The 25,716-nt window shown below is 45.9% G+C and overlaps 1 protein-coding gene across 1 annotated transcript in view; it reads left to right on the top strand.

The window, feature by feature from the left end:
* ANKLE2 (ankyrin repeat and LEM domain containing 2) overlaps positions 1–24,402 on the top strand; it is a 25,072-nt gene extending 670 nt beyond the window's left edge. Inside the window, exons 2-14 of the mRNA XM_044921046.1 lie at positions 387–476; positions 5,569–6,042; positions 9,121–9,327; positions 10,492–10,685; positions 10,765–10,953; positions 14,587–14,709; positions 16,648–16,714; positions 17,487–17,659; positions 19,280–19,386; positions 20,263–20,473; positions 20,899–21,533; positions 22,128–22,259; positions 22,680–24,402. Coding sequence (XP_044776981.1) covers positions 387–476; positions 5,569–6,042; positions 9,121–9,327; positions 10,492–10,685; positions 10,765–10,953; positions 14,587–14,709; positions 16,648–16,714; positions 17,487–17,659; positions 19,280–19,386; positions 20,263–20,473; positions 20,899–21,533; positions 22,128–22,259; positions 22,680–22,884 — 2,807 coding nt within the window. The 3' untranslated portion in view covers positions 22,885–24,402. The remainder of the gene's footprint in view (positions 1–386; positions 477–5,568; positions 6,043–9,120; positions 9,328–10,491; positions 10,686–10,764; positions 10,954–14,586; positions 14,710–16,647; positions 16,715–17,486; positions 17,660–19,279; positions 19,387–20,262; positions 20,474–20,898; positions 21,534–22,127; positions 22,260–22,679) is intronic.
* The last annotated feature ends 1,314 nt before the right edge of the window (positions 24,403–25,716 follow it).

The raw sequence follows: 25,716 nt of genomic DNA, 5'->3' as shown, positions 1-25,716 counted from the left end.
TGACCTGAGCCGAAGGCAGACGCTTAACCATCTGAGCCACCCAGGCGCCCTCTAACATTTTATTTTTAAAAAAGATCTATTTCACCTATTTATTTGAGAGAGAGAGAGAGCGAGAGAGCACAAGAGCATGAGTGCGGGGAGGGGCAGAGGGAGAGGATCGCAAGCGGAGTCGCGGGACTCCGTCTCAAGACGCTGAGATCATGACCCGAGCCGAAGGCAGTCGCCCAACCAACTGAGCCACCCAGGCGCCCGGTAAATGATACTTCTAAGGACCCTGAGAGGAGGGTGAAATTTCAGTAGCAGAAAGTAGAGTTGAGCCCACCGTGGAATCTCAGGGCCAACGGGGCCCATAGGCATGACTTCTTTTTCTTGTTGTGGTTTTACAGCTGAGGAGACGGGTCCCAGGAAGGCCCAGCTCTGCCGAGAACACGGGTGGGAGGCAGAAGCCAGCTGGGAACGCGGCCCGTGGACAGCAGGTGCCGCGCTCCCCCGTCCTGGTGGTTGCTGCTTGCTTACCTTCTCTCATCCTCTTGAGAAAGCTCTGGCCGTCTTTTTCTTTTTTTTTAAGATTTTGTTTATTTGTCAGACAGCGAGAGCACAAGCAGGGGGAGCAGCAGGCAGAGGCAGAGGGAGAAGCAGACTCCCCGCCGAGCAGGGAGCCCAATTCCGGGCTCCATCCCAGGGCCGGGGATCATGACCTGAGCTGAAGGCAGACGCTTAACCGACTGAGCCACCCAGGCGCCCCCTTCGTTGGCATCTTGAGTGAATAGCAGGCGGATTTGTCCAGTTACATAGTCCGCCCCGTAACTGTCGGACGCCGAGACTACAGGTTGCCCAGATGCTAAAGCTGAACGATGTGTGCGTCCAGTAGGGCATGGGACTAAGAGATTAGGGTTTGGAGTGTCTTTTTTTTTTTTAATTTTTATTAAAAATTTCCTTTTTAATTTTTAGTTTTCTATTTTGAAATCATTTTAGACATAAAAAATTACAAAAAGAGTATGACGCAGATACACACATGTGAAAAGATGCTCAACGTTTCCAGCCAATAGTGAAATACAAATTAAACCTAAAATGAGATATGACACCCATTAAAATGGCTAAAATAAAAATACCACAAGGTGCTGGTGGAAATGTTGAGAAAACTGGGTCTCTCATTTACTGCTGGTGGAAATAATAAAGGTTCAGCTACTCCAAAATCAGTCTGGCAGTTGCTCAAAAACGTAACTGTGCACTGCTTTCCTGGGCGTTTATCCTAGAGAAGTGAAAACTTATTTTTACACAAAAACCATGCGTGAATGCTTATAACTAGTTGTAATTGTAGTGTTCAAACACTGGAAGCAACCCAAATGTCTCCCGAGGCCTGAATGGCTAAACGGACTGTGGCACATTCACACCATGGAGTGCTACTCAGCAGTGAGAAGGAAGGAAGTGCTGGTGGGTCTCCAGGGCATTATGCTGAGTGAAAAAAGGCAATCTGGGAAGGTTTATAGTGTATGATTCCATTTATAATAACATTCTTGAAAAATTACAGTGATAGAGAACAAATTAGTGATTGCCAGGGTTTGGGGACAGGGGAGGAGGTTGGGTGTGACTAAGGGGGTGGCAGGAGATCTTTGTTCTGGTGCAACAGTTGAATGGTTGATTATGAGTTTATACGTGTGGTGGACGGTCATGGAATGCCATACAAAGACAGCAGAGTGATGCACACACTTTCCTGATGCGCTGCAGCGTGTAGGATGTCACTAGTGAGGGACACTAGGAACCGTCCATACTATTTTTCAACTTGAGTTTGTAATTTTTTCAAAATACAGTTAGATCCGGTATACCATTCACTTGGATTCCCTAATGTTAGTATCTTACATAATCACTGTAAGTAGGACAAGCCTCAACCTTAGTCTGGGGCCCTTTACAGAAGTTTGCTGACCCCTGTTCTGGCCTCCCCCTCCCCTTGCTTGTAGCTCCCTTCTCTTGGTGAGGAACCTGGCTTTCCTTAGCCAGTATCTATCTAGTTATTTGCTGATTCCTAGAGTAGGCGTAAAGTAGCTTCGGAATTGCTGACCTGTAGAGTGCATAGTCACATGCTGTTTTTCGTTTACTAGGTTAGTTCTCTCCCACCCGTTTCTAAGTTGTAATGCAGTTGAGCTCATTTGTTCTGGTTTGTATTCCACTTGGGGGGCCTTCCGCCATCTTTTTGTTTATTATTTTTTAGTATGTGAATCACAGACATGTTTCTTTTTTTTTTTCTTTTTCTTTTTTTTTTTTTTAAAGATTTTATTTATTCATGAGAGACAGAGAGAGAGAGAGAGAGAGAGGCAGAGGGAGAAGCAGGCTCCCAAGGAGCAGAGAGCCAGATGCGGGACTCGATCCCAGGACCCTGGGATCATGACCTGAGCTGAAGGCAGACACTTAACCATCTGAGCCACCCAGGCGCCCCACAGACATGTTTCTAAAAGTCAGAACATACGAAGTGATACTCAGAAGGATTGCCCTCGGGACACCTGGGTGGCTCAGTCGGTTAAGCATCAGGTCTTGATCTCAGGGTCCTGGGATCGAGCCCCACGCCGGGCTCCCTGCTCCCCAGGGAGCCTGCTCCTCCCTCTCCTTCTGCTGCTCCCCCTGCTTGTGCTTTCTCTCTGTCAAATAAATAAATTAAAAAAACAAAAGCAAAAAATTTGAACCTTAAAAAAAAAAAAAGTGTTGCCCTCCCCTGGGCTGGCCCTCTGTCCATTCTTCGAATCCAGTTTCCACCCTCCACCCCCAACAGGGACCCAAGCTCATTAGTTTCTGCTTTACTCTTCTTTTTGTACACATGAGCAAATAGTTGTGTATTGTATTACAAATATTAATGTATTAATAAGTGTATTAAAACACATGTTTTTGTTTTTATTCAAATTGACTTTCTAGCACAGTAATAAGCCTGTGTTACTTGATAACTTAATAACCAGAACTGACAGTTATGGATAATTTGTCAGTGTCAAACACAGCAGCACGGATTTAACATGTAGTAGTTTATCTAATTTACATTGCAGCCTAAGAAGTAGAGCTGTTGTTATGTCCATTTTATAGATGAGGAAACAGGCTTGGTGTTTGCGTGACTTGTCCAAGGTCACACGGTTAGTGCTGTGACTTAATGTAATTGTTCTGTTTAGTGCCTGCAAGGACAAAACCCCCTTCAGACTAGCCCGGGATAGAAAGGTAGTAGCTTTAGAGCAAAGACACGGGAATGGTATGAAAACTGGACTTCTGTAGGAATGGATGCAATTCCTCTGTTTATTCAGAGCATCTACCCCACTTGTCCCGACCCCTTGTGTGTGGTTTTTACCTACCCTGTGCCTTTCATACCAGTTTCCTATCACTGGGCCACCTCTGTTGCTCTTATATCCAGGTACAGGGGCAATCTGCTTAGGTACCCTCCCTGGGTAGAATCCTGGGATCAGTAGGCCTCCCCCTTCAAGTTCTTTGGCAGCTTTTTGGGGCTGTGCGTTAACATTCATTGTTTAAAAGGCTAATATCCCCTTTGCAAGTAAGTAACAGCCATTTTTGCAGTTTTTTTTTTTTTTTTTTAAAGATTTTATTTATTTATTTGAGAGAGAGAGAATGAGAGACAGAGAGCATGAGAGGGAGGAGGGTCAGAGGGAGAAGCAGACTCCCTGCTGAGCAGGAAGCCCGATGCGGGACTCGATCCGGGGACTCCAGGATCATGACCTGAGCCGAAGGCAGTCGCCCAACCAACTGAGCCACCCAGGCGCCCGTAACAGCCATTTTTGAAACCTTGGAGTTGGGTGAGGGGAGGTGGCATTAAAAGTTAAAAAAAAAAAAAAATACACAGGGGCTCCTGGGAAGCTCAGTCCATTGAGCTCTGGCTCTTGATCTCAGCTCAGATCTTGATTTCAGAGTCACGAGTTCCCTGTATTGAGCTCCATGCTGGGCGTGGAGCCTACTTAAAGTAAATAAAAAATACACAGAAATAGGGTAATATAATGAACTTCTTGCTTGTAGTCATCATCCAGCTACAACAGGTATTGATACTTTGTGAATCTTATTTTATCTGTCACTGCCCCTCCTTTTGTTCTCCTGCTAGAGTAATTTTTTTTTAAGATTTATTTATTTTAGAGGGAGAGAGAATCTCAGGCAGACTCCCACTGACCTCAGAGCCTCACGTGGGGCTCAGTCTCACGACCCCAAGATCATGACCTGAGCCGAAATCAAGAGTCAGACGCCTAACCAACTGAGCCACCCAGGTGCTCCTAGAATAATTCAAAGTTAATCTTGAATGTTCCATCATTTCATCTGAAAATACCTCTTAAAACTCTCTACTCCTTGGTTTCATTGATACATTACTGTGGGCAGTTCTTTCTTCATCCCTTCTAGGAGTTTCTCTTTCTCTCCTATCTTTTAATCCTTTGTGTTTGTTCCTTGTTATACCTGGTGTATTATTGGTATTATAATCACCATCCATGTGCTTATGACTCTCAGATCTGTTACCGACTCTGAACTTACAATCTTGGACTTGAAAATTGAAATGCCCAGTTGGTGGCAGTAAGATGTTTCTGATGCTACCATGCCTAAGTCTCCATCTATTTCTAGTACTCTCTGTCTCAGGTGGAGTCACTCATAGGCATGTAGACTGGAGATCTGGGTGTTAACTCTAGGCTGACTGCAATCCCTCAAACCCCTCCCCATGGCATCTGATCCATCTGTCCTTAAGTTTTTCTAATCTGAGCCCTTGTTTCCAGCCCCATTACCTCAGCACTAGTCTTTTTCCCCTTTATTTCTTACCTTCTTCCCACTTCTTGCTGACCATGCTTAGACCTATAATCCATAGGTTTAACTGCTCTTTCTCCAAAGGTATTGACTGAAGCTCTTGCTGTAGCTCAAATCCACTTGTTGGGTAGCTGTGTAACTTGAACAAGTTACTTAGTGTCTCTGTGATCCAGGTTCTTCATCTGTCAAGTGGTGGGTGAACAGTAATGATAACCTGCCACACGGAAAAATTGTAGTGCGGGAAAGACCCCCAAGATGTTAAACGTTAGCTACTCGTTATTAGTATTAGCAGGATGACTGCCAGAGCTATCTTTGTGGCTTCTCTGGCTAAATCTTTGCATAATTTCCCTTTATTTATGGAATAAAGTTCAAATATATCTGTAGGATATATTTCTGGAGTTGGAATTTTGATGGATATTGTTCACTTGCCTTCCTTGGGTTTGTTCCACATTACACTCTAGCAACAAATGAGCATGCCTGTTTCCCCAGTGTGCTTACCTTCCTAGAATGTTAGTGTGATCATATCACGTAATAGTACCAGGTTCTAACATTCTTATCCACATGAACCAGAAATTGCTTATTTTAATTTTGTTTAGATTATTATCAATTTGGAAACCAAAAACTTCAGAAAGTTCTCATAGAGGGCTTATAGACTACAAAAAATATGGAGAAACACTGGATTGAAATGAAACTGAAGCCAGTTTTTTTGCTACTGTTGTGTGGTTTTTTTTGTTTTGTTCTGCTTTTTAATAAGAAAAGATGTACTTTTAACCATCAAATTGATTTTTGTTGTCTTGGGCCTAGGTGAAATGACAATGGATACCATCTTGGCGCGACTGAAACTCCTGAATCCCGATGACCTTAGAGAAGAAATTGTGAAAGCCGGATTGAAATGTGGACCCATTACATCAACCACAAGGTTCATTTTTGAGAAAAAATTGGCTCAGGCTTTATTAGAGCATGGAAGAACACTGCCTTCACATCCTCCTGGCCTCGACACCTCAGGTGCCACTACTCTAAGCCAAGATGCACAAAGGATTTTGAAGTCTGCTGTAGGGAGCCAGGTTGAGCAGGTCGGCTTGTCTGAAGACAGAGATTTTGGTTATAGCATGGGCTTGAATCCTCCAGAGGAAGATGTCGTGACATCTAAGACCTGCTCCATGACCTTCAGTGCCGCCACTGGGGTCAATGGCCACAAAGCTGTAGCGAGGGCGCCTACGGAGCCGCCTCTGTTCTACGGGGTGTGCCCGGCGTACGAGGACACCCCAGCGAGAAATGGTAATGTAACAAGCACCTGGTGTTTCTTTTTTTTTAAGACTTTATTTATTTATTTGTCAGAGATAGAGAGACAGGGAGATCGCAGGCAGGGGGAGCAGGCAGAGGGAGAAGCAGGCTTCCTGCTAAGCAGGGAGCCTGATGTGGGGCTCCATCCCAGGACCCTGGGATCATGACCTGAGCCAAAGGCAGACGCTTAATGACTGAGCCACCCAGGAGCCCCGCACCTGGTGTTTCTTACACAGGTGGTTTGTGGACAGCAAGGGGGGGTGATTTTGAAAATCTCAAATCACAGAGAAGAGAAGAATTTAATCACCATAATTTCACCACCCCAGGTGAACCATTGTTAACATTTTTATGTAGAACTCTGCTGAATTATTTGTAAATGTATATGTGAATTTTTAAAAATGAAGAACATTAGATTCTGTGAGACATGCTTCACCTTATAAATAGTTTTTGGCTAGCTTCCATTTGCCGATTATTTCCCTTTTTTTTTTTTATTCAACAGAATCTGAACACCTTTTATGTTAATATAAATGGCTAATGCAGCTATAAGTAGTTTTCAGCATCAAAGAATTGCCATTTTTTTAAAAAAAGATTTTATTTATTTGAGAGAGAGAGTGAATGAGCGAGCTTGTGCGAGTGAGCGTGAGTGGGGGGAGGGACAGAGGGAAGGGGAGAAGCAGGCTGTCCTTTGACAGGGAGCGGGGCCACATCTCAGGACCCTGGGATCATGACCTGAGTCGAGGTCAGATGCTGAACCGACTGAGCCCCCCAGGTGCCCTGAAGAATTCCAACTTTAAACAAGACTGAAGTAGATTTAGCACTGGAAAGAATTAAATAAAAGCCTGATGTTGAATAGAATGTCAGAAATTATAGACTGTCATTATTGTGATATCATTTGTGGTGGTACCCCAAAATAGGAGATTTTTTAGACATATTATGTACCATGAGTAGAATGGAATATTATTCAGCCATAACAATTTTTTAAAGAAGTATTAGTGACACTGGAAATGATCATGATGCAATTTCTGTTTATTTTTAATCTTTATTATAAAAGTTGCTTTTTGTAAAAAAATTTATGTAAGATTATGTTATATTTATATATATTACATATGCAGTACATAAAGTAAAAGTGAAATTTCTTTCCTCCTCCCCACCCAAATCTTACTCAAATTAACCACCTTATAACTGCTTTTGTGTGTCATTCCTGACCCTCCTATATTTTATTTATATATATATATGAATTCATATTTTATTTATTTATAATGTATTTTCATTTAAATTTAACATAGATCTACATATAAAAATGTACCTTATTTTTATTTTCATAAAAATGGTAAGTAGAGGGGCGCCTGGGTGGCTCAGTCGGTTAAGCATTGGGCTCCCTGCTCAGCGGGGATCTGCTTCTCCCTCTCCCTCTGCTTCTCCCCGCTGCGCGTGCATTCTCTCACTCTCTCTAGCTCTCTCAAATAAATAAATAAAATCTTAAAAAAAAAAAAAAAAAAGCTAAGTAGAAGTGTTGGGTCAAAAGGTATGTATTTTTAAAACTTTGAAGGCCACTGCCCTCCAAAAGGCATTGGCATTCACTGTGTTTGAGTGATTTTTCCAGTCTCTACAGTACTGAACTCAACGTTTTAAATCTATAAAAAGGGAAGGCAGGTGTCTTGTTTCTGCTCTGTCAACCACACTGCATGTTACTGAACTTCTGTTTTATATCTTTTGAATAAGGGAAACCTCTATCTTGTTGTAGGTGGATTACTTTTTTTATGTTGTTATAGTTTATTTATATTAATTGGATGTATCTTTTGGTCATATCTGTTGACCATTCTTTTGGGCAATGGACATTATTATTCTGTTATGTTAGTTAAAAAATTTTTTCTCCACTTAAAAATTTTTTTTTCTCCCCATCTGTCATTTGTGTTTTATGTATTTATGAGAGTCTCATATGAATTCGATTATGATAGTTCTCCTACAGAACTTTAATATTTTTATGTAATTGGAACTTTCTTTTCCTTAATGTATTCTTGGTTTCTTGGCATGCTTAGAAAGGCATTCCCCACCCAAAATTATGTTTAAAAATCTCTTACATTCTTTGCTAATATAGTCGTAATTTTTAACTTGCTTTTATTATTATTTTTATTTAGAGCATTAATCCAAGAATTTTATTTTTCAGTATGAAATAGTATCCTTAAATACAAAGTTACACATGTATACAAAATACATATTTTTATATCCATGCCCATACATATGATCAAGCTTATTGTGTTCTTTTGACTAGCTAAGGCCCTTTTTCTTCAAGATTAAAAATCTGAAATATTGGGGCACCTGGTTGTCTCAGTCAGTGGAGTGTGCAACTCTTGATCTTGGGGTTGTGAGTTTGAGTCCCATGTTGGGTGTAGAGCTTACTTAAAAATAAAATGTTTAGGTGGCGCCTGGGTGGCTCAGTCGTTAAGCGTCTGCCTTCGGCTCAGGTCATGATCCCAGAGTCCTGGGATCGAGCCCCACATTGGGCTCCCTGCTCTGCGGGAAGCCTGCTTCTCCCTCTCCCACTCCCCCTGCTTGTGTTCTCTCTCTTGCTGTGTCTCTCTCTGTCAAATAAATAAAAAAAAATCTTTAAAAATAAAAAAATTAAAAAATAAAATAAAATGTTTAACGGGTGCCTGGGTGGCTCAGTGGGTTAAGTGTCTCTGTTCGGCTCAGGTCATGATACTGAGGTTCTGGGATTAAGCCCTGCATCGGGCTCCCTCCTCAGCGGGGAGCCTGCTTATCCCTCTGCCTGCCGCTCCCCCTGCGTGTCGGGGGTCCAAGCCTTGTGCTCTCTGTCAAATAATAAAATCTTAAAAAAAAAAAAAAGAAGATTAAAAAAAGCAAAGGTAGACGCTTAACCCACTGAGCCACCCAGGCGCCCCTAAAAAAAAGTTTTTTTTTTGAGAAAAAAATCTGAAATACTAATATGAGAGAAAAATCAGACAACTGGGTAACAGTTGTTTATTATGAAACCCATGTCTTCAGGTGTGAACTAAGTGACAGTGACTCCGGTTACTCCTGTCTAATTTTCCTGTTACTTTTCCCATGCAGAAAGGATTCATGTTTATGAAGATAGAAAGGAAGCATTACAAGCTGTCAAAATGATCAAAGGATCTCGATTTAAAGCTTTTTCAAGTAGAGAAGATGCTGAGAAATTTGCTAGAGGAGTTTGTGATTATTTCCCTTCTCCAAGCAAAGCCTCTTCACCACTTTCTCCTGTGAAAATAGCACCGTTCTTTAGCAGCGGTGGACTGAAAGGTAAATGATGTGGTGGCTCACTTCTTGGTGTTACTGTCAGGTGGGCCCCAGGTGTTTTGTGCTCTCTTCCACATGTATTGTAATTGGTTTTCTCCTTTGAGAGAAGTCTGGTTTGCTAGGAAGTAGAGAGCTAAGGCCCAGGCCGTGGAGAATGGGCCAGTTACCTGGTCTGGGAATGACCCCGAGGAGAAAGGCAGCGGGGCACTGAGTGGGCCAGGCATCTCCTCCAGGCCCTGAAGCTGACAAGGCCAAGGGAAAACAGCAGATGGGCCACGGTTGGCCCTTTTGTTCTGCTCCTTTTGTTTCCCTCTCTCCTTGCTGCCCATGGGATTCAGGGGCTTTGTTAGATGCTGAGCCTTGTCTACTTCCCACCTGAATGAAGCTACACCTGCTTCTAGGACTGTGCCACAAGCTTTGACCCAGACAGTCCTGCAAAAGTTGAGCTCATCTGCAGGACCTGTCCAGTCAGAGATCTGACCATACCCACTCTGGCTCGAAACCAGGGTCTTGTGAGAGGCTTTTTCAGTCAGCACTGTGCAGAAGCCCAGCAGCCTCTAACTTCCGCCCAGCCTCCATCATGTCCCTTCCAGGAGCTCACAGTTGTCCTGTGTCCCAGGCGGGCTGGGACTCCCAGGGAAGACACCTTCTCCTTATGGACATAAGGCCTTCAGGCGAAAGCCCTTTCCACTCTTTCCTTATTTGGCCTTACACAGGTGCTTCTTAGAGGGGAACCAGAGTGATTTTGGATAGTTTGCAGTTTATGAAAATACTCCTCTAGAGATTGCTTTCAGACGTTCTCAGGGGGTTGTAATTAAACGACAACACTTTGACTCACTCTGCCTTTATGGGAATGCGCTGTGTGCTTGGAGGACCTTGTGCAGACGCTGCTGGTGTGCCCTTATCCCTCCTCACAAAGCCTTTGGCAGGAGAGTCCGGTCAGGTCCTTTTGTTCTTGGGCTCATGCCGTAGTCATGTTGGTGCCGTGCTGTTGGCTGGGACACATGCCCTTCTGCCGTTCGTGCTAATTGATTCTTACTTGTTACCCCCAACTAGGCTAGAAGCTTCTGTGGGAGAGATTTTTGTTGCCCTCAATGTAGCACACGGTGGGTGATGAGAGAATGTTTGTGAAGTTAAATGTTCTTAAATTCTGTCTCTTAATGACAGATGGTTTGTACTCCTCTGAGTCAGAAACTATAAACAGAGAACGAGCAAACAGTTATAAAACCCCCCGTACTCAGGATCTCACTGCCAAACTTCGAAAAGCTGTGGAGAAGGGAGAAGAAGACATTTTTTCTGATCTCACCTGGAGTAACCCCCGGTATCTGATTGGTTCAGGGGACAATCCAACCATCGTGCAGGTAAGCCTGCTTCTAGGATTATTAGCATCAAAAGACTGGTTGACAAAAATGAAGCTCAGAATCTACAGTTTTCTTTCAGGAAGGATGTAGGTACAACGTTATGCATGTTGCTGCCAAAGAGAACCAAGCTTCGATCTGCCAGCTAACTCTGGAGACCCTGGAAAACCCTGAGTTTATGCGGCTCATGTACCCAGACGATGACCCGAACATGCTGCAGCAGCGCATTTGTTACATCGTGGACCTGTATCTGAACACTCCTGACAAAGCGGTAAGTGTGCCTTAGGAGAAGTCATAGCCAGTTTCAAAACAAGATTTGTGTCTTTCATGTGTGAGTATTTACTGCATCCCACTGCATGTAGAGAGGAGATGGCGCATTCATTGAGCTCAGCCAGCTTAGAGAGGGATGGATGACAAGATCCATTCACACACAAGAGTTCTGCCCCACCAGGCAGGGTATACCTGAGTCTCAGCTGTGTGCAAGGACAGGTCCCTCCTGGCCTTTTTCCAAAGTGGCCTGAGCTGGGCTTTGATGGGAGGATGAGCCAATGTCAAAACCTACAGAGAGAAGAAAGTAAAGGGGTTTTGGTGCCTTTTATTCTAGGATTCTATGTATTATATATTTTTTTCCCACTTAATATAGGAATATTTCCTGTGGAGTTAAAAATTTCAAAGGGTTGGTTTTTAATGGTGCATAGGCTTACGTAAGAATTCTTTTTTTTTTTTTTTTAAGATTTTATTTATTTGACAGAGACCCAGTGAGAGAGGGAACACAAATGGGGGGAGTGGGGAGAGGGAGAAGCAGGCTTCCCGCCAAGCAGGGAGCCCAATGTGGGGCTCGATCCCAGGACCCTGGGACCATGACCTGAGCCAAAGGCAGATGCTTAACGACTGAGCCACCCAGGCACCCTTACGTAAGAATTCTTAAAACAGAAGAATTTTACATATTTATATAAGGCAGAACCCAGTGATAGCTTAGAGCCAAGAGTTGTAAGCTCTGAGCAAGCCTAGGAGTTTGAAAAATTGTAGTTGGCAGGAGAGGGAGTAACAGAAGCATGTTGGAGTAGCGCGTGACTTACTATTTCATGATATGTGTCAAATGTGACACATTGAACTCCAGAACTGCAAAGCAGGATAACTTTTATTTATTTATTTATTTTTAAAGATTTTATTTATTTATTTATTTGACAGAGAGAGAGAGAGACAGCAAGAGAGGAAACACGAGCAGGGGGAGTGGGAGCGGAGCAGGGAGCTCGATGCGGGGCTTGATCCCAGGACCCTGGGATCATGACCTGAGCCAAAGGCAGACGCTTAACAACTGAGCCACTCAGGTGCCCTGCAAGGATAACTTTTAAATTAACAAGAGAGAAAAGGGGGAGTAAAGATAAATTTGGCCAAGCTAGCACAATTATAGAAGGAAGTAAAAGAGAAAACAATGATTATATTAAAGTAATAGTGAGTGTAAAATAAGAAGGAGCAAAATCAGAGTTATGTCCGTTAAAACTAAGGGTGAACATACTCAGTAAGGAAGGATTCCTGACTTGATTAGTACAATCAGGAAGTGTGACTTGAAAAACATAACAGAAGTGTGTGCCCTACAGAAAATACACAGTTTTTCTTAATGTCTATGCAGTATTCACAGAAAATGTGCATATGCATGTCCACAGGGAACACTTAATACATTCTTGAAATTAGATGTTATAGGCCATCTTTGACCATAACTCACTAAGAGTAGGAATCAGTTAAATTGTTGGCCACAAATTTGGACTGTTGAGAAAGCACAGGGCACAAGAGAGATCAGCACGGTGAGAAGCAGGGCTGGGCCAGCCAGCAGTGTCCGAAGAACCCAGAGCCTGCTGTCTTGTGCAGGAACAGCAGTTGCCGGCAGGAATGAGGAGAGAGGTTGCGGCCGAATTTGCAGATTTTGAAGCAGGTTGGAGATGGACGTTATGAGGTGTGAAGAAGAGGAGTGGCCAGAAGGAAGCAAGGGTGCTGAGGTCCCCTTGTGGCTGGATGCTCTGAATGAGTGAAAACAGTGACCCCTGATCTGCAGTGACCATCATCCTCCTGCCTCTGCAGGCTTGACGGGAGATCAGGCTGCTCGTAGAGCTTGGGCCACAGAGCTGGATGGAGTTGTCTCAGGTAGAACATGAATCAAGTCCGAATTCGGAGAATGCACTAGAGCAGATCCAGCAAAGGACAGCCTGTGTTTGTAAATAAAGCTTTATTGGAACACAACACTGCTCATTCTAAATGTTCACTTTCTGGCCCTCGGTTGAGAACGTTTGCCAACCTGGACAAAAGGGCAAGATGCAGTTAGGGGGTGCTACTGTAGGCAAATACCCAGACTTTTCTAGGTTCGTGTGGGAGTTACATGAAATAGAGCGTGTGGAGCAGGGGATGGGTGGTGCCTTGAAGTTACTTGCTCACACAAGATCATTTGGGTCACCTAGTGAGTGCAGGAAGCAAGGCCCATGAGGAGTCTTGGTAGTCTGGGCGAGAAACTAGGGATGGCAGTGTGGCATATGGAGGGCAGGGATGACCTGCCAGGGACTTCAGAGCTGGGATCTGCCATCCTTGGTGATCATAGGTGGACTGCATGGCCATGTGTCTAGCTCTGGTAGATGTGAGTGGGTTCTGTTCTGGATGTGCTACATGTGAGCTTGTGGTCATTCAAGTGAGGATACCCAGAGGAGGTTTGCTCTATAGCTCTTGGGCTCAAGGATGCTGTTACCCTAAGGTCCGCTGATCTTTAGGCCTTAGTTGAAGGTGTCTGGGATTGGGCAAGTCAGAGCATTGACAAACATACTGGGGGCAGGAGTAGAGTTTCATTTACTAGGTATTAGCCACTAGAGAGAATTTTCTTTGGGTACAGACCAAGTTCATAGACTTTGTTTTATTCTGGGTGTTGCCTCCATCTGTTTATTTCACCTTTTTTTTTTTTAAATTAAAGATTTTATTTATTTATTTTGACAGAGCGAGAGATAGCGAGAGAGGGAACACAAGCAGGAGGAGTGGGAGAGGAGAAGCAGGCCTCCCACTGAGCAGGGAGCCTTACGTGGGGCTCGATCCCAGGACCCTGGGACCATGACCTGAGCTGAAAGCAGACGCTTAACGACTGAGCCACCCAAGTGCCCCTCATCTTTTTTTTTAAAGATTATATTTATTTATTTAGAGACAGAGCACAAGCAGGGGGAAGGGCAGAGAGAGAGGGAGAGAGAATCTCAAGCAGACTCTGTGCTGAGCGCAGAGTCTGACGCCGACTCAATCTCACAACCCTGAGATCGTGATCTGAACCGAAATTAAATTAAGAGGCACTTAACCGACTGAGCCACCCAGGTGCCCCTGTTTATTTCACCTTTTGAGCATTGATTATATAACATTGTATCGGGCCCTGAAATGTTAAAGCTGCTGCTGTTTACTGAGCAGGTATTTTGCCCTAGCTCATTTATAAGCTATCCCTGGGCCTGGGCACCCATGCACTGGGCAACAGTAATGGGTGCTGGGCTGGTCTCAAGCCCTGGCTTAAAGTGGGTATGTGCTAACATGCCATTTATTTCTTAGTTATAAAACAGTGTCTTTTTTTTTTTTTTTTTAAAGATTTTATTTATTTATTTGAGAGAGAGAATGAGATAGAGCATGACAGGGGGGAGGGTCAGAGGGAGAAGCAGACTCCCTGCTGAGCAGGGAGCCCGATGTGGGACTCGATCCCGGGACTCCAGGATCATGACCTGAGCCGAAGGCAGTCGCTTAACCAACTGAGCCACCCAGGCGCCCAATAACTGTCTTTTTATGGTCTTTTAATTTTGAGGGTTTTTGTTCTGCTAAATACGTATTTTTATCTTAAAGCAAACTTATGAAACAAACATAAATAAGAAATATTCTTTCTCTGCACCTTTCTCAGGGCTATGACACACCGTTGCACTTTGCTTGTAAGTTTGGGAATGCAGATGTGGTCAACGTGCTTTCTTCACACCCTTTGATTGTAAAAAATCCAAGGAATAAATATGATAAAACTCCTGAAGATGTAAGTATCTATTAAAATGCTGTTACTGTAGTGTTAGACATGAAAATATGTGAAATTATAGTCTTGATCATAGTTATTGTGAAGTCACAGTACTGACTGTGTGAATGTGTTTGCCTTATGGGCACACCTTAGAACCATGATTACTGAGTAAGATGCACCATAAAGAAGACGCATCTGTAGAATCAGGAGGGAATGAACTGCCCTTGTTTGCTGATTTTATTTTCCTGAAACTGGTGATCATTTGTTCTCAACAGCTCGCGGGTTTTTTGTTTTTTTTTTAAAGATTTTATTTGAGAGAGAGAGAGACAGCAAGAGAGGGAACACAAGCAGGGGGAGAGGGAGAGGGAGAAGCAGGCTTCCCGTGGAGCAGGGAGCCCGATGCGGGGCTCGATCCCAGGACTCTGGGATCATGACCTGAGCCGAAGGTAGACGCTTAATGACTGAGCCACCCAGGCGCCCCGAGCTCGCAGTTTTTTTAATCAAGTTCTCTGTGCATACCTTCGTTGATCAGGGAACCAGAGAATGGAGGAGGTGATGGTGATGGTGATGGTTAGGATGGTGGTGGTGATGAGGATGATGGTGCTGAAAGCAGCTGACATGTGCTTAGCTCATTATGTACCAGGCGCTGTCCTAAGCCCCTCCCAGGTATTCTCACCTGACCCATACAAGTCTTGTCAGGATTGATATTGGCAGTTAAGCACAATGTGTCTTAGAGAGCGCAGAGGTACATCTGTGCCTGTGAGGTGGGAGGGAGATGGACCAGACAAGAACTAAGATGGGTGATTTGTCCCATGCATTGGAGCTGTTGGCTTGCTGACCTGCACCAGCCAGCCCTTTGAAATGGAGTCTGTAAGGATTTTAACCCGGTAGAGAATGCCACCTTTGTAGTTGGTATGGCTATGTAAATAGTGCTCATTTTCTTTTTTTTTTTTTTTTAAGATTTTATTTATTTATTTGAGAGAGAGAGAGAATGAGAGAGAGCACATGAGAAGGGGGAGGGTCAGAGGGAGAAGCAGACTCCCTGCCGAGCAGGGAGCCCGATGCGGGACTCGATCCCGGGACTCCAGGATCATGACGTGAGCCGAAGGCAGTCGCTTAGCCAACTGAGCCACCCAGGCGCCCTAGTGCTCATTTTCTATAGAAAGTTTAGAGTACACATAAGCAAAAAGAGATAAAATTCACCATTCTGCATCTCAGAAATTACCATTATTTTTCATGTGTCTGACTCAACTTCTTGTGTGCACTGGTATGTATATTTTTTCAATATAAAATGGTATTTGGTAACCAGGATTCTTAAAGCATTTGCTATTCCTCACAATCAGGTACACATTTAAAAAAATAGTTGCACCACTTACAGGGTACAGTATAGTTGGTTTCTCTCGCAGGCTGGCAGGAGATGGTAATTTTGTGGCTCCTTCCTTATTTGAAGGTTACTGGTTTTTTTATTCTAGCAAAAATGTTCTTGTCACTACAGTTCTCTAAGGAAGAAAGGTATCTCCTGTAGTAGCAAGAATAAAACACTGTGTTGCATGCTAAATAGGAATTCTGTTTTAATCCAGCCAAACGACAGCAACAGACAGGCCCCCAGGCATTGGAGCTCATGGAGCTGAAAATTACAAGCGTGTCTGCCTGTCTCTGCCCTGACTGATACTGCCTTTCCTTGCAAGAAAACTAGAATGTGTAGTTTAGCACAAAGAAAGACAATAAAATTCACCCACAGAGTTTGTCCTTCTTTGTCCTGACCCCTTCAGCTTTTACAGAACATTTTGGAAGAAAGACTGTACTGTTTTGATTGTGGGCTTTAGGAAATTTTCAGCATTAGGACACTATCCTTGCTTAGTTAATCTTAAAATTTGGTTTTATAAAATTATTTTAATGATAAAATGTGACAAATTAAGGTATCGACTGTTGACATGCTGTGTTTTTTAATAAAAATAGGTCATTTGTGAAAGAAGCAGAAATAAGTCTGTGGAACTGAAGGAGCGGATTAGAGAGTACTTAAAGGGTAAGGTGGGGCCTGGTGCTTGGAGTGTGAGGACCACCAGTGGGAAGGCCCTGGACTGCCCGAGCCTGGCCTTACACCGCGGGATCAAGCTCACCTCTCAGGGTGACAGCCCTTCTCAGGGTGATCTGCTGCTGCCTGAACCCCCAGCCCACATGCCAGTTGTCATATAAATCCTCCTTTGAAGCCTTGAACTTTTCTGGGAGACGGCAAGTTGTCTGTCATTTGACTGTTGCTCATGGCATCACCCCATAATCTCTGGGTATCACACGTGGCAGGTCCCTCTGGTCCCTGCTCCCCGAGCACAGCCTGCACGTTGGCAGAGTGGAGGTGGGAGGAGCTCTTTGGTCTGGCGTTTGCTTGGCTTATCAGTAGCTCCCTGTCAGCCCTCCCATGTGCCCCTTCTGCACCACGGCCTGTCTCTCCTTTCACAGTTCTCAGGCTCCCGCTTAGGCTAATCTTGTTCACACGGGTCCTGCCTCTCAGTCTTTTTAGCACATGGGGTGAAGAGGGGTGTTTGCTGCTCCCCTTCCCTCCTTCCTTCCTTCCTTTTATTTTTCCAGTGGAGGGAGAATGTAGGGCTAGTTAAAGGAGTCTGGCAAAAACTGGCCTCTCACCCAGAACCTCTGGCTCCAGAGCTTCTGCAGCCTTGTCCTCACTGGATCGCTTGCAGAGCGTCTGGTGTTTCCCGGGCTGTTTACCAGATGCCTGACACAGCCACTGAGGTGAGCACCCGCCCAAGCAGATGCCTTACCCGGGTGTCTCCTTCTCCCAGGCCACTACTACGTGCCACTCTTGAGAGCCGAGGACACATCCTCTCCAGTGATTGGGGAGTTGTGGTCTTCAGACCAGACGACCGAGACCTCTCACATCGGCCATGGTGGAGGCGGCCCCAGAGACCCTGTTCTGACCTTGCGAGCCTTTGCAGGGCCCCTGAGCCCATCCAAGGTGAGCTACTGTAAAAGCTTCTGGAAGCAGCTCCTGGCTGTCCGCACCGGAAGTGCTGGGTATTCCAGCTCTTGCTTTGTGTTTGGTCTTGAGGCCACGCCTCGTGGAATCCCAGTGAGCTGGGACGAGGTTTGAGGAGAGTCTGCTGTCGTAACCCTGTTCCTCACTGGCGAGCCAGGGTGCATGTGGTGGTGAGCCCACACTTCAGAGAAGTGAAGTTCACCTGGGCTAACCCGCCATCATCACCTGGTTCTTCTGTCCGTATCAGTGGCCCTTCTCGTGGCACATGCCAGTCTAGCTGGGCTGTCCAGTCCCATATTCCTGGATGCGTATCGTCACTAGGAACTTCACCGTGCAAACTGTGAAGTTCACCTTCTGGGCTAAGGTATTTCATACACAGTGTGTCATCTTTCTTGTTAAATAAAGATTTTAAAGGGGTGCCTGGATGGTTTGGTTGGTGGAGTGTGTGACTCTTGATCTTGAGGTTGTGAGTTCGAGCCCCACGTTGGGTGTGGAAATCACTGAAAGATAAAATCTTAAAAAAAAAAAAAAAACCCTCAAATACCTAACATGAGACCTACTGTCTTAACAAAATTTAAAAATAATAATTACTTTATTTTGGGCGCCTGGGTGGCTCAGTCGTTAAGCGTCTGCCTTCGGCCCAGGTCATGATCCCAGGGTCCTGCTCCACAGGAAGCCTGCTTCTCCCTCTCCCACTCCCCCTGCTTGTGTTCCTGCTCTCGCTCTCTCTCTCGCTGTCAAATAAATAAATGAAATCTTTAAAAAAAAAAATTTATTTTTTATTTATTTTTTTAAAGATTTTATTTATTCATTTGAAACAGAGAGATACAGAGAGAGAGCGAGAGCATGAGCAGGGGAGAGGCAGAGGGAGAGGGAGAAGCAGGCTCCCCGCCGAGTCAGGAGCCAGACGTGGGGCTCGATCCTGGGACCCCGGGATCATGACCTGAGCCGAAGACAGATGCTTAACCATCTGAGCCACCCAGGCGCCCCCCCATAAATTTTATTTTTTAAAGATTTATTTATTTGAGAGAGCAGGGGGAGGGGTAGAGGGAGAGGAAGAATCTCAAGCAGACTCCCCACTGAACGAGGGGCCTCACACAGGCCTCGATCCCACAACCCCGAGACCGTGACCTGAGCCAAAACCAAGAGTCAGATGCTTAACCAACTGCGCCACCCAGGAACCCCAATGGTAATAATTTTAAATAAATAGTTACTTGCAGTTACGGAAGTGTCTCCAAAAAGAGGTGTTACCAGTTAGGGTTAGATTCGGTTGCATAAAACAGAACTCCAATATGAGTGACTTTTCCTCTTGTGTGATGGGAAAGTGACTCGAGGCCCTCAGTGTGGCAGCTCTGAGCCTCACAGCCCAGCCTGGGCCACTGGAAGGGAGCAGGGCTGCTCCCGTATGGAGACTTGCCAGAGCCCCTTTGTGCCGCCGTCATAACGTGGCCCTGAGATCTGTCCAGCTACCACCCAGGAGGGCATGATGCCCGGGTGTGTGAGGAGGAGGAGGGATGCTGGGAGGCACTCAGCTGCTCTGTGATGCTGGTGTCCCTGTGACTTGGGTGCACAGCGCAGCTCAGTACGTTTTCTCCTCAGGCAGAAGATTTTCGCAGGCTCTGGAAAACGCCGCCTCGAGAGAAAGCAGGCTTCTTTCACAATGTCAGGAAGACGGATCCAGAAAGAGGCATCGAGAGGGTGGGAAGGTACTGGCTGGCTTAGTATGAAGGGACAGGAGCTGAGTGGCAATGTCGTTTTGTACACTGCATGCCTCTATGTTGGTTGAGGACAGAAACCAGTTACAGCTGCAAAATAATCGTTCCTGGGAGGTGTTTATGGGGTTGGGGTAGGGCGATGGGAAGCCTCTTCACTGAGGTCTGATTCCTGCAAACAGTGCACACACTGTGTAGCAGAGATGTCCGCCATCGCGGTCCCTCTCCAGGCAGAGACTAGCGGGACGTGTCCAGGGTGTGGCAGCGTTCTGTTTGATGGGCCATACGGTGGGTGTCTCCTTGGCGGTAAAGCAGGAAATAAAACACAAGAGGTGGGTGTGGCTAGAAGCTACTAGTAAAAAGTCCCTGAAAGGTGTTTTTCCCATAGTGAAGAATCTAAATTACAGTGTGATCAAATAAAGCTACTTTGAATTGTTTTAGAACTTTTTCTCAAAATGTAGTTTGAGAAATACAGTTTCAGGTTTACAGCTTGAACTTGATAAGGACTTCAAAGTTTTATGGCCTGAGCAAAACCAGAATCCTCTCCAACCTTACACAGTTGTTTTAAGGAAACAAGAAGGCTGGTCTTTAGCTTGTGGTGCCAGTGGGGTGGTCGAGGCCCCCTTCTTCTGCCACGACTTCAGTGCGTTCCTGGGGTGGTCCATGACAGAAACCCTGCTTAGTCTTGCCCTGCTTGAGGGAACGCAAAGTACTATTTTAGCCCTAAATTTAGAAATAAAAATTGTAACTAAGATTACAGGTATTGTTTGGCACTTCCAGCATAAAGTGGCTGTTTTCTGTGTAGTCAGTTCTGTGAGTTTGGTTTTTTACACCTCGTTTCCAACTGATGGATTGTACTTACTCTTGCAGGGAGCTGGCTCATGAGCTGGGGTATCCCTGGGTCGAATACTGGGACTTTCTGGGCTGTTTTGTTGATCTGTCTTCCCAGGAAGGTCTGCAAAAACTAGAAGAATATCTCACTCACCAGGAAGCAGGCAAAAAGGCCCAAGAGGACTCAGGAGAAAATGAGGCCTATCATCAGGAGAGCCCCTCTGCCCTTGGTAAGGACACGCAGACGTCTGTAGGTTCTTGGGACTCGGACCCTGTCCTGTGTCTGCGGACCAAGAGGTGGGTCCATGTGAAGAGCAAGCACCTGCTGCTTCTGTCGGCTGCTCATGTTCTCAGCCCACTGGTGTCCTCGCAAGTTAGATGGGAGGTACCAGCCACTGTCAAGTCCCACGCGTGCCTACCCTTGACCTTGGCTTCCTCCTCATTTTCCTGCCTTCTGGGGCGCTGGAGGCTGTTGTTTCTGGGTGCAGGGTCCTGCTTGGTTTTTCCCAAGGGCAGCGCAGGCATCTTTCTGGGAGTCTTAGGAGGTGGATCTGAAGGAGAGGGCGGTTACTGGTCCTGGGGATTTGCAGCTATACCGCGTGATCCCTTGCAGACTGTGTCACCCAGTCCTCTGAAGAGCTGCTCTCTCTCCCCCTTGTAGGCCGTGCTCGGAAGTGCAGCAATTCCATCTCTGTGAGGGCATTTCTGGATGAAGACGATGACTTGAGCTTGGAGGAGATTAAAAATCGACAGAACACGGCTCGAAACAACACCCAGCCCACAGTTAGCGCTTTTGGGGACTCGAAGTGTGACATCCTTCCCTTGGAGCAGGAGACCAACCTTACAGAAGCCTCCACCCTGACCAGTCCCCATAGCAGCAAGAATGGGTTCTGTAGCCCCCTGAGCAGCAGCAGGACCCTGGGCAGGAAGAGGCCAGAGGCCCCCGGCACAGGGGAAGCTCTCCTCTCACCGGTCTCAGGCTTAATGGTTAAGTTCGATAAACTGAATTTGCAAGGTCTGGAAAGTAATTTTGCTAAGACACCAAGTAAAAATATGAAAACTAGAGACAAGAAGAGCTTGACATCAAGAGTGGATGCAGTCGAGAGTGACTTGTTAGAGCCGCCTGCTGCTGACACACTTAGAAACAACCAAACCAGGACAGAAAGCGAAATGTCAGCCAAAATGGCTAAGATACGTCTGGGTCCCGACATTCCTGTGCACGAGGCTCAGCAGAACTGTGGTTCCGTGTCCTCAGAGCCCTCAGGGATCTCCGCTACGAAGGAGCCTGTCCAGAGGCTCTTCCTTTTTGGGTATGGTGGGCTGTGTGCACATGCGGGAGGCCGTGGGAGTGGGCGTGAGCTCTCGTAGCACCGTCCCAGTTTTCTTGAACCCATTCTCTAGCCTCAGCCTGGTTGGACGAGCTTTTCTGGCTCCCATCTCTTTCATGAGATTGTAGTTCTTGGTGCTCTGTTGCGATCTTCCAAGTTGGTGGGAGACGTGTTCTCCTTTCCAGCTTAGCCTCACATCTTGCTCTCTCCCTGGGGAAGTAGTCCTCTGCAGAACAGCTGGAACTGTACCAAGAACGCAGTGTGTTTTAGAAAGAAAGACCATCCTGGGGTAATCTCAGCCTCCCTGGGGACGGGCTTTCTGGGTCAGCCTTCTGGTCAGTGACCCTGGAGGTGGAGACACTCAGTACTGGGTCCACCACTCCCCCTGTGGGACGGTGTGTCCTGTTTGCCACTGTGGCCTCTGTCCCTCCATAGCCCGCACCGCGGCCCCGACAGCTGGTGACAGAGACGGACGCTTGCCCTTCTGCTCCTGTGCTGGGCCCTTGAGTAGTGGTGTTGGAAGTCTTTTTAATCACGAGCGTTCCTGCTTTTTCTTTCCTTTTTTCTGCCTTACAGAGAGGAGCCGTCAAAACTGGATCGAGATGTTTTGGCAGCTCTGGAGTGTACAGACGTGGACCCTCAGCAGTACCCAGCCGTCCACAGATGGAAGAGTGCCATCCTGTGCTACTCCCCCTCTGACAGACAGAGGTCAGTGGGTCTGCGGGGTAACCTGTCTCACTCCGGGCTTGTGGGTAGCTGGCTTCCGGATGGTCCGGTTGTGATTCACACGGTTTCATGTAGTGGTTCATCTGGAACACTGGTTAGCCAGGCTGACACGCAGCTCCCGCCGTGGCCACGGCCGGCGGCACCCTGCACAGGCAGGAGGTGTGCAGTTGGGTGGAAAGCAGAGGGGTGCTGCTGACAAGGTGGAGGTGCAGGATGGAAGCAGCCGGGAACCCTGGGCAGGGCCACACGGGACTCGTGTGCAAAATCGTAGCTTCTCCGAACCTTCAGGGCTCGTGGTTCTGAGGTCCGCAGCCCCTCTTCTGGAGCCAGGTGGTCCCCCAGGGCTTGGGTGCAGGGCCTGAATCACTGTCAGTGCTGACAGACCTTTCTTGGTTTCCTCAGTTGGCCAAGTCCTGCGCTGAAAGGGAAGCTGGAGTCTCAGCAGCTGGATCTTGGTTGTCCCCACAGCTGCAGCCCGGGGAGAAGCCCCGGGAAGCCCGGGCCCGCACCCCACTCCCCGGGCCTGGGCAGCCCTGGGCGCTATAGCCCCGCAAATGGGAGCCACCTCCGCAGAATGGCGCGCCTGGCCCAGCTCACAGCCTTGTAGAGCTGGGGCAAGCTGCTGGGCATCTCATTGTCTTCTTTGTTTTTAAAGGAAGAAGTGTCATGTGTTTATTGCTAGAATTTACCAAAAAGAATAGATTCTGATTAATTTATTAGTCCTCATTTTGAGAGTAAAAGATTTTTAGAAAATGCAGATGTTTTGTATAAAATTTAGTTTTCTGGTGTTTGGGGAGAAGTTGACGGAAGCAAATCCGGTTACAAACTTTCTGAAAATTGTCAGTGTGTAACGATGTGGACTTAAGTTCGCCATTCCCAAGCGTCAGACGCCATTCCCATTGTGTGTGCACCAGAAACCCAGGTGAATGCCGGAGCTGGGCTGCCCGTAGCTGCACTCGCTTCAACTCCGTTCTTAACAACAAAGATGAATTTAGTGCCATCTTCCTTTTCTGGGAAGGGTCTCTGACTTTTTAGTTCCTGATGGAAAATCTTTGTTTTGCCAGTCAGTCCCAGTGGGTTCGACCAGTTGATAAGGTGGATGTCAGAGTAAACAAACCTGGAAATGACTTACACTTGCAAGTTTGGGTCATTACAAACATTTAAACTAGTGTCCAGAAGATAAAACTAGCTTTTGTCTGGGGAATAAATCCTCTGGTCCATGGGAGTCCTGGGAATGGTCCCAGCCTTTGACAGACCAGCAGCCCTAAGGAACCTGCACTTCTTGTTCCTTCGTTTAGTTGCCGGGGTAGTGCCAATAAAATGATCTTTAAGTTCTCCGGTTTTGAGATTTATTACATATTTCCAAATTCACTTCCTTTGGATTTCCTTTATAAAAGAGTGTTGTGTTTTAGTACAGACACTAGAGATTTATCTTTTGAGTCCTGGTCAGTTACCTTACTGGATTTATTTTAGCTTCCTCTTGGCCATGACCACCTGGGGGGGCTCTGCCTGGAGCATGGGGGTCACCTTAGAACCACTGCCACGATTGATACCCAAAACTACACACCTGAGTTGAGGGCTGACTTCTCTCCGGTGCTCCGTGAACATTTCCAGTGTTTGAACCAAAATGAAAAGCTCTACCAGTTTTTGCTAAATTCAGTGCCTTTTGTAAATCATTTTTTATTTTCCTGAAACTTGCTTTTTGCGAATATACAGTGATACTAAGTAGGCGTGAGATTTTTGTTGTTGTTTATAAAAATTCTGAATTGGAACTTGTGTTAAAAAAAAAAAAACATTTCTTTCATGTGCTAAGAAGAGACAGGTCAGGAATATTGGAATCAAGATTTAGATTTTAAAATTTAAAAGGTGGTTACCCCGGGTGTTTTTACTTGTGTAACGATCTAGATGTAACACAGAAAAATACAATCTATTCTAAAAGTGGCATTTATAAAAGGCATCTTTGTTCTCAAAAGAAATTAGAATACAGATAGTACGTTCACTGTTTTCTGTAAAATCCTGTTCCGTATGTTGTTGTAAATATTCAGATGGAAATTAAAAGTGTTTCTGTCCAAATTTTGCAGACTGTGGTTCTTGTACTCTGAAGGTTAGGTTATCTTTGCCTGTTTCTCCATTTGTTTATATAAGGTGGCCCTGGCCCCAGTGAATGCATTATCATGTGTCTTAAGGTGATTTTGCATTTTTTTTTTAAGCTACTTCATGAAATAAATTATTATTAAAACCATGTGGTGGTAATTCTAAGCTTTCAGAAAGACTGCTCTTGTGGGCGCCTAGGCAAAATGCCGTTTTTAGTAAAACCTTTAGTGTTGTAATGAAACAGTATGTTAATCTGATCGTGGTGAATTTGCTGTTTTTTTTAGCCCTTTTCATTCCTAACATGGTTGTGAAAAACTTGAACTTTCAGTTAAGCTGGCACCAAATTTCGTAATTGCCCTTGGAAATGAGAAACCTTTCTTGTGATGTTAAACAACGGCGTGTGACTTCTTCAGTTCAAGAGAGGTGATGGGGACCGCTCTGCCACAGTGGGGGGGTGCTGTGGCTGCAGCCACAAGGCACACGGGAAAGCCCTCCAGTCCTTGCCCGGGGACAGCCACGGTGTTGTAGGATGAGTGCCCACCCCTTGGGGCAAGTGTTCGTTTGCAGCTGTCTTGGCGGTCTCCCCAGTGGGGTGAACCTGGTCCCTGTATGCAGAGGGCAGGGAGAGGCCGAAGAAAGGGCCAGGCCACCCCAGCTTGGGAGGTGGCAGGTTTAATAAGCAGAAGAACTTACATACGAGGCTCGTCTTGGGTGGCAAGATGAATGGATCCCTGCATCCACACTCCCAATCTGAAGAGTTTATATAGAAGCCCTACCTGGCTCAGCCCCACCTCACCATCTCAAGGCCATGTCCTTGGAGCAGCCTCTGGGGGGCCAGACAGGTGAGCAGAATCCACGTCCAAGGATGGGAGGCTGTGACGAGCTCACGGGTCAACTGGCAGTCACATCTTTCTGGACCTTCCTCCTGAACAGCAGGACCACAGACAGATCGTCTTGAATAATTCTGGGACGTTTGCAGCAACATTCACAGCTTGGCAGTCTGTGGGATTACGGCCTTGACAGGCCGTGGCTTCAGATGTCATCGCTCACTGCCGTCGCCCTGAGTTGGGTCTGCTTGCTGGGCTGTCCAAGGCACGCACTTTTCCTCGTCTGACGTTTTGCATTTGTGCACAAAACCTGTAAGGATTTTCTGGTTTACAGATTGCACTCATGTTCCTTCCTGACTACCTCAGAAGAAAGTATTTTGGAATAAACAGCACAACATAATAGGAACCAACTGCTCTGTTCCCAGTGATGTCAGTTCAGGTTCCCTCATGTTACACAGGTTCCTGATTTGCAGGCTTCATTTTGGCCAAACTTAGGATACTGTTGCTGACACCTCAGA

This window comes from Neomonachus schauinslandi, chromosome 14 (genome assembly GCF_002201575.2).
Source record: "Neomonachus schauinslandi chromosome 14, ASM220157v2, whole genome shotgun sequence".
NCBI classification, from domain to species: domain Eukaryota; kingdom Metazoa; phylum Chordata; class Mammalia; order Carnivora; family Phocidae; genus Neomonachus; species Neomonachus schauinslandi.
This window is presented reverse-complemented; position numbering and strand designations above follow the sequence as displayed.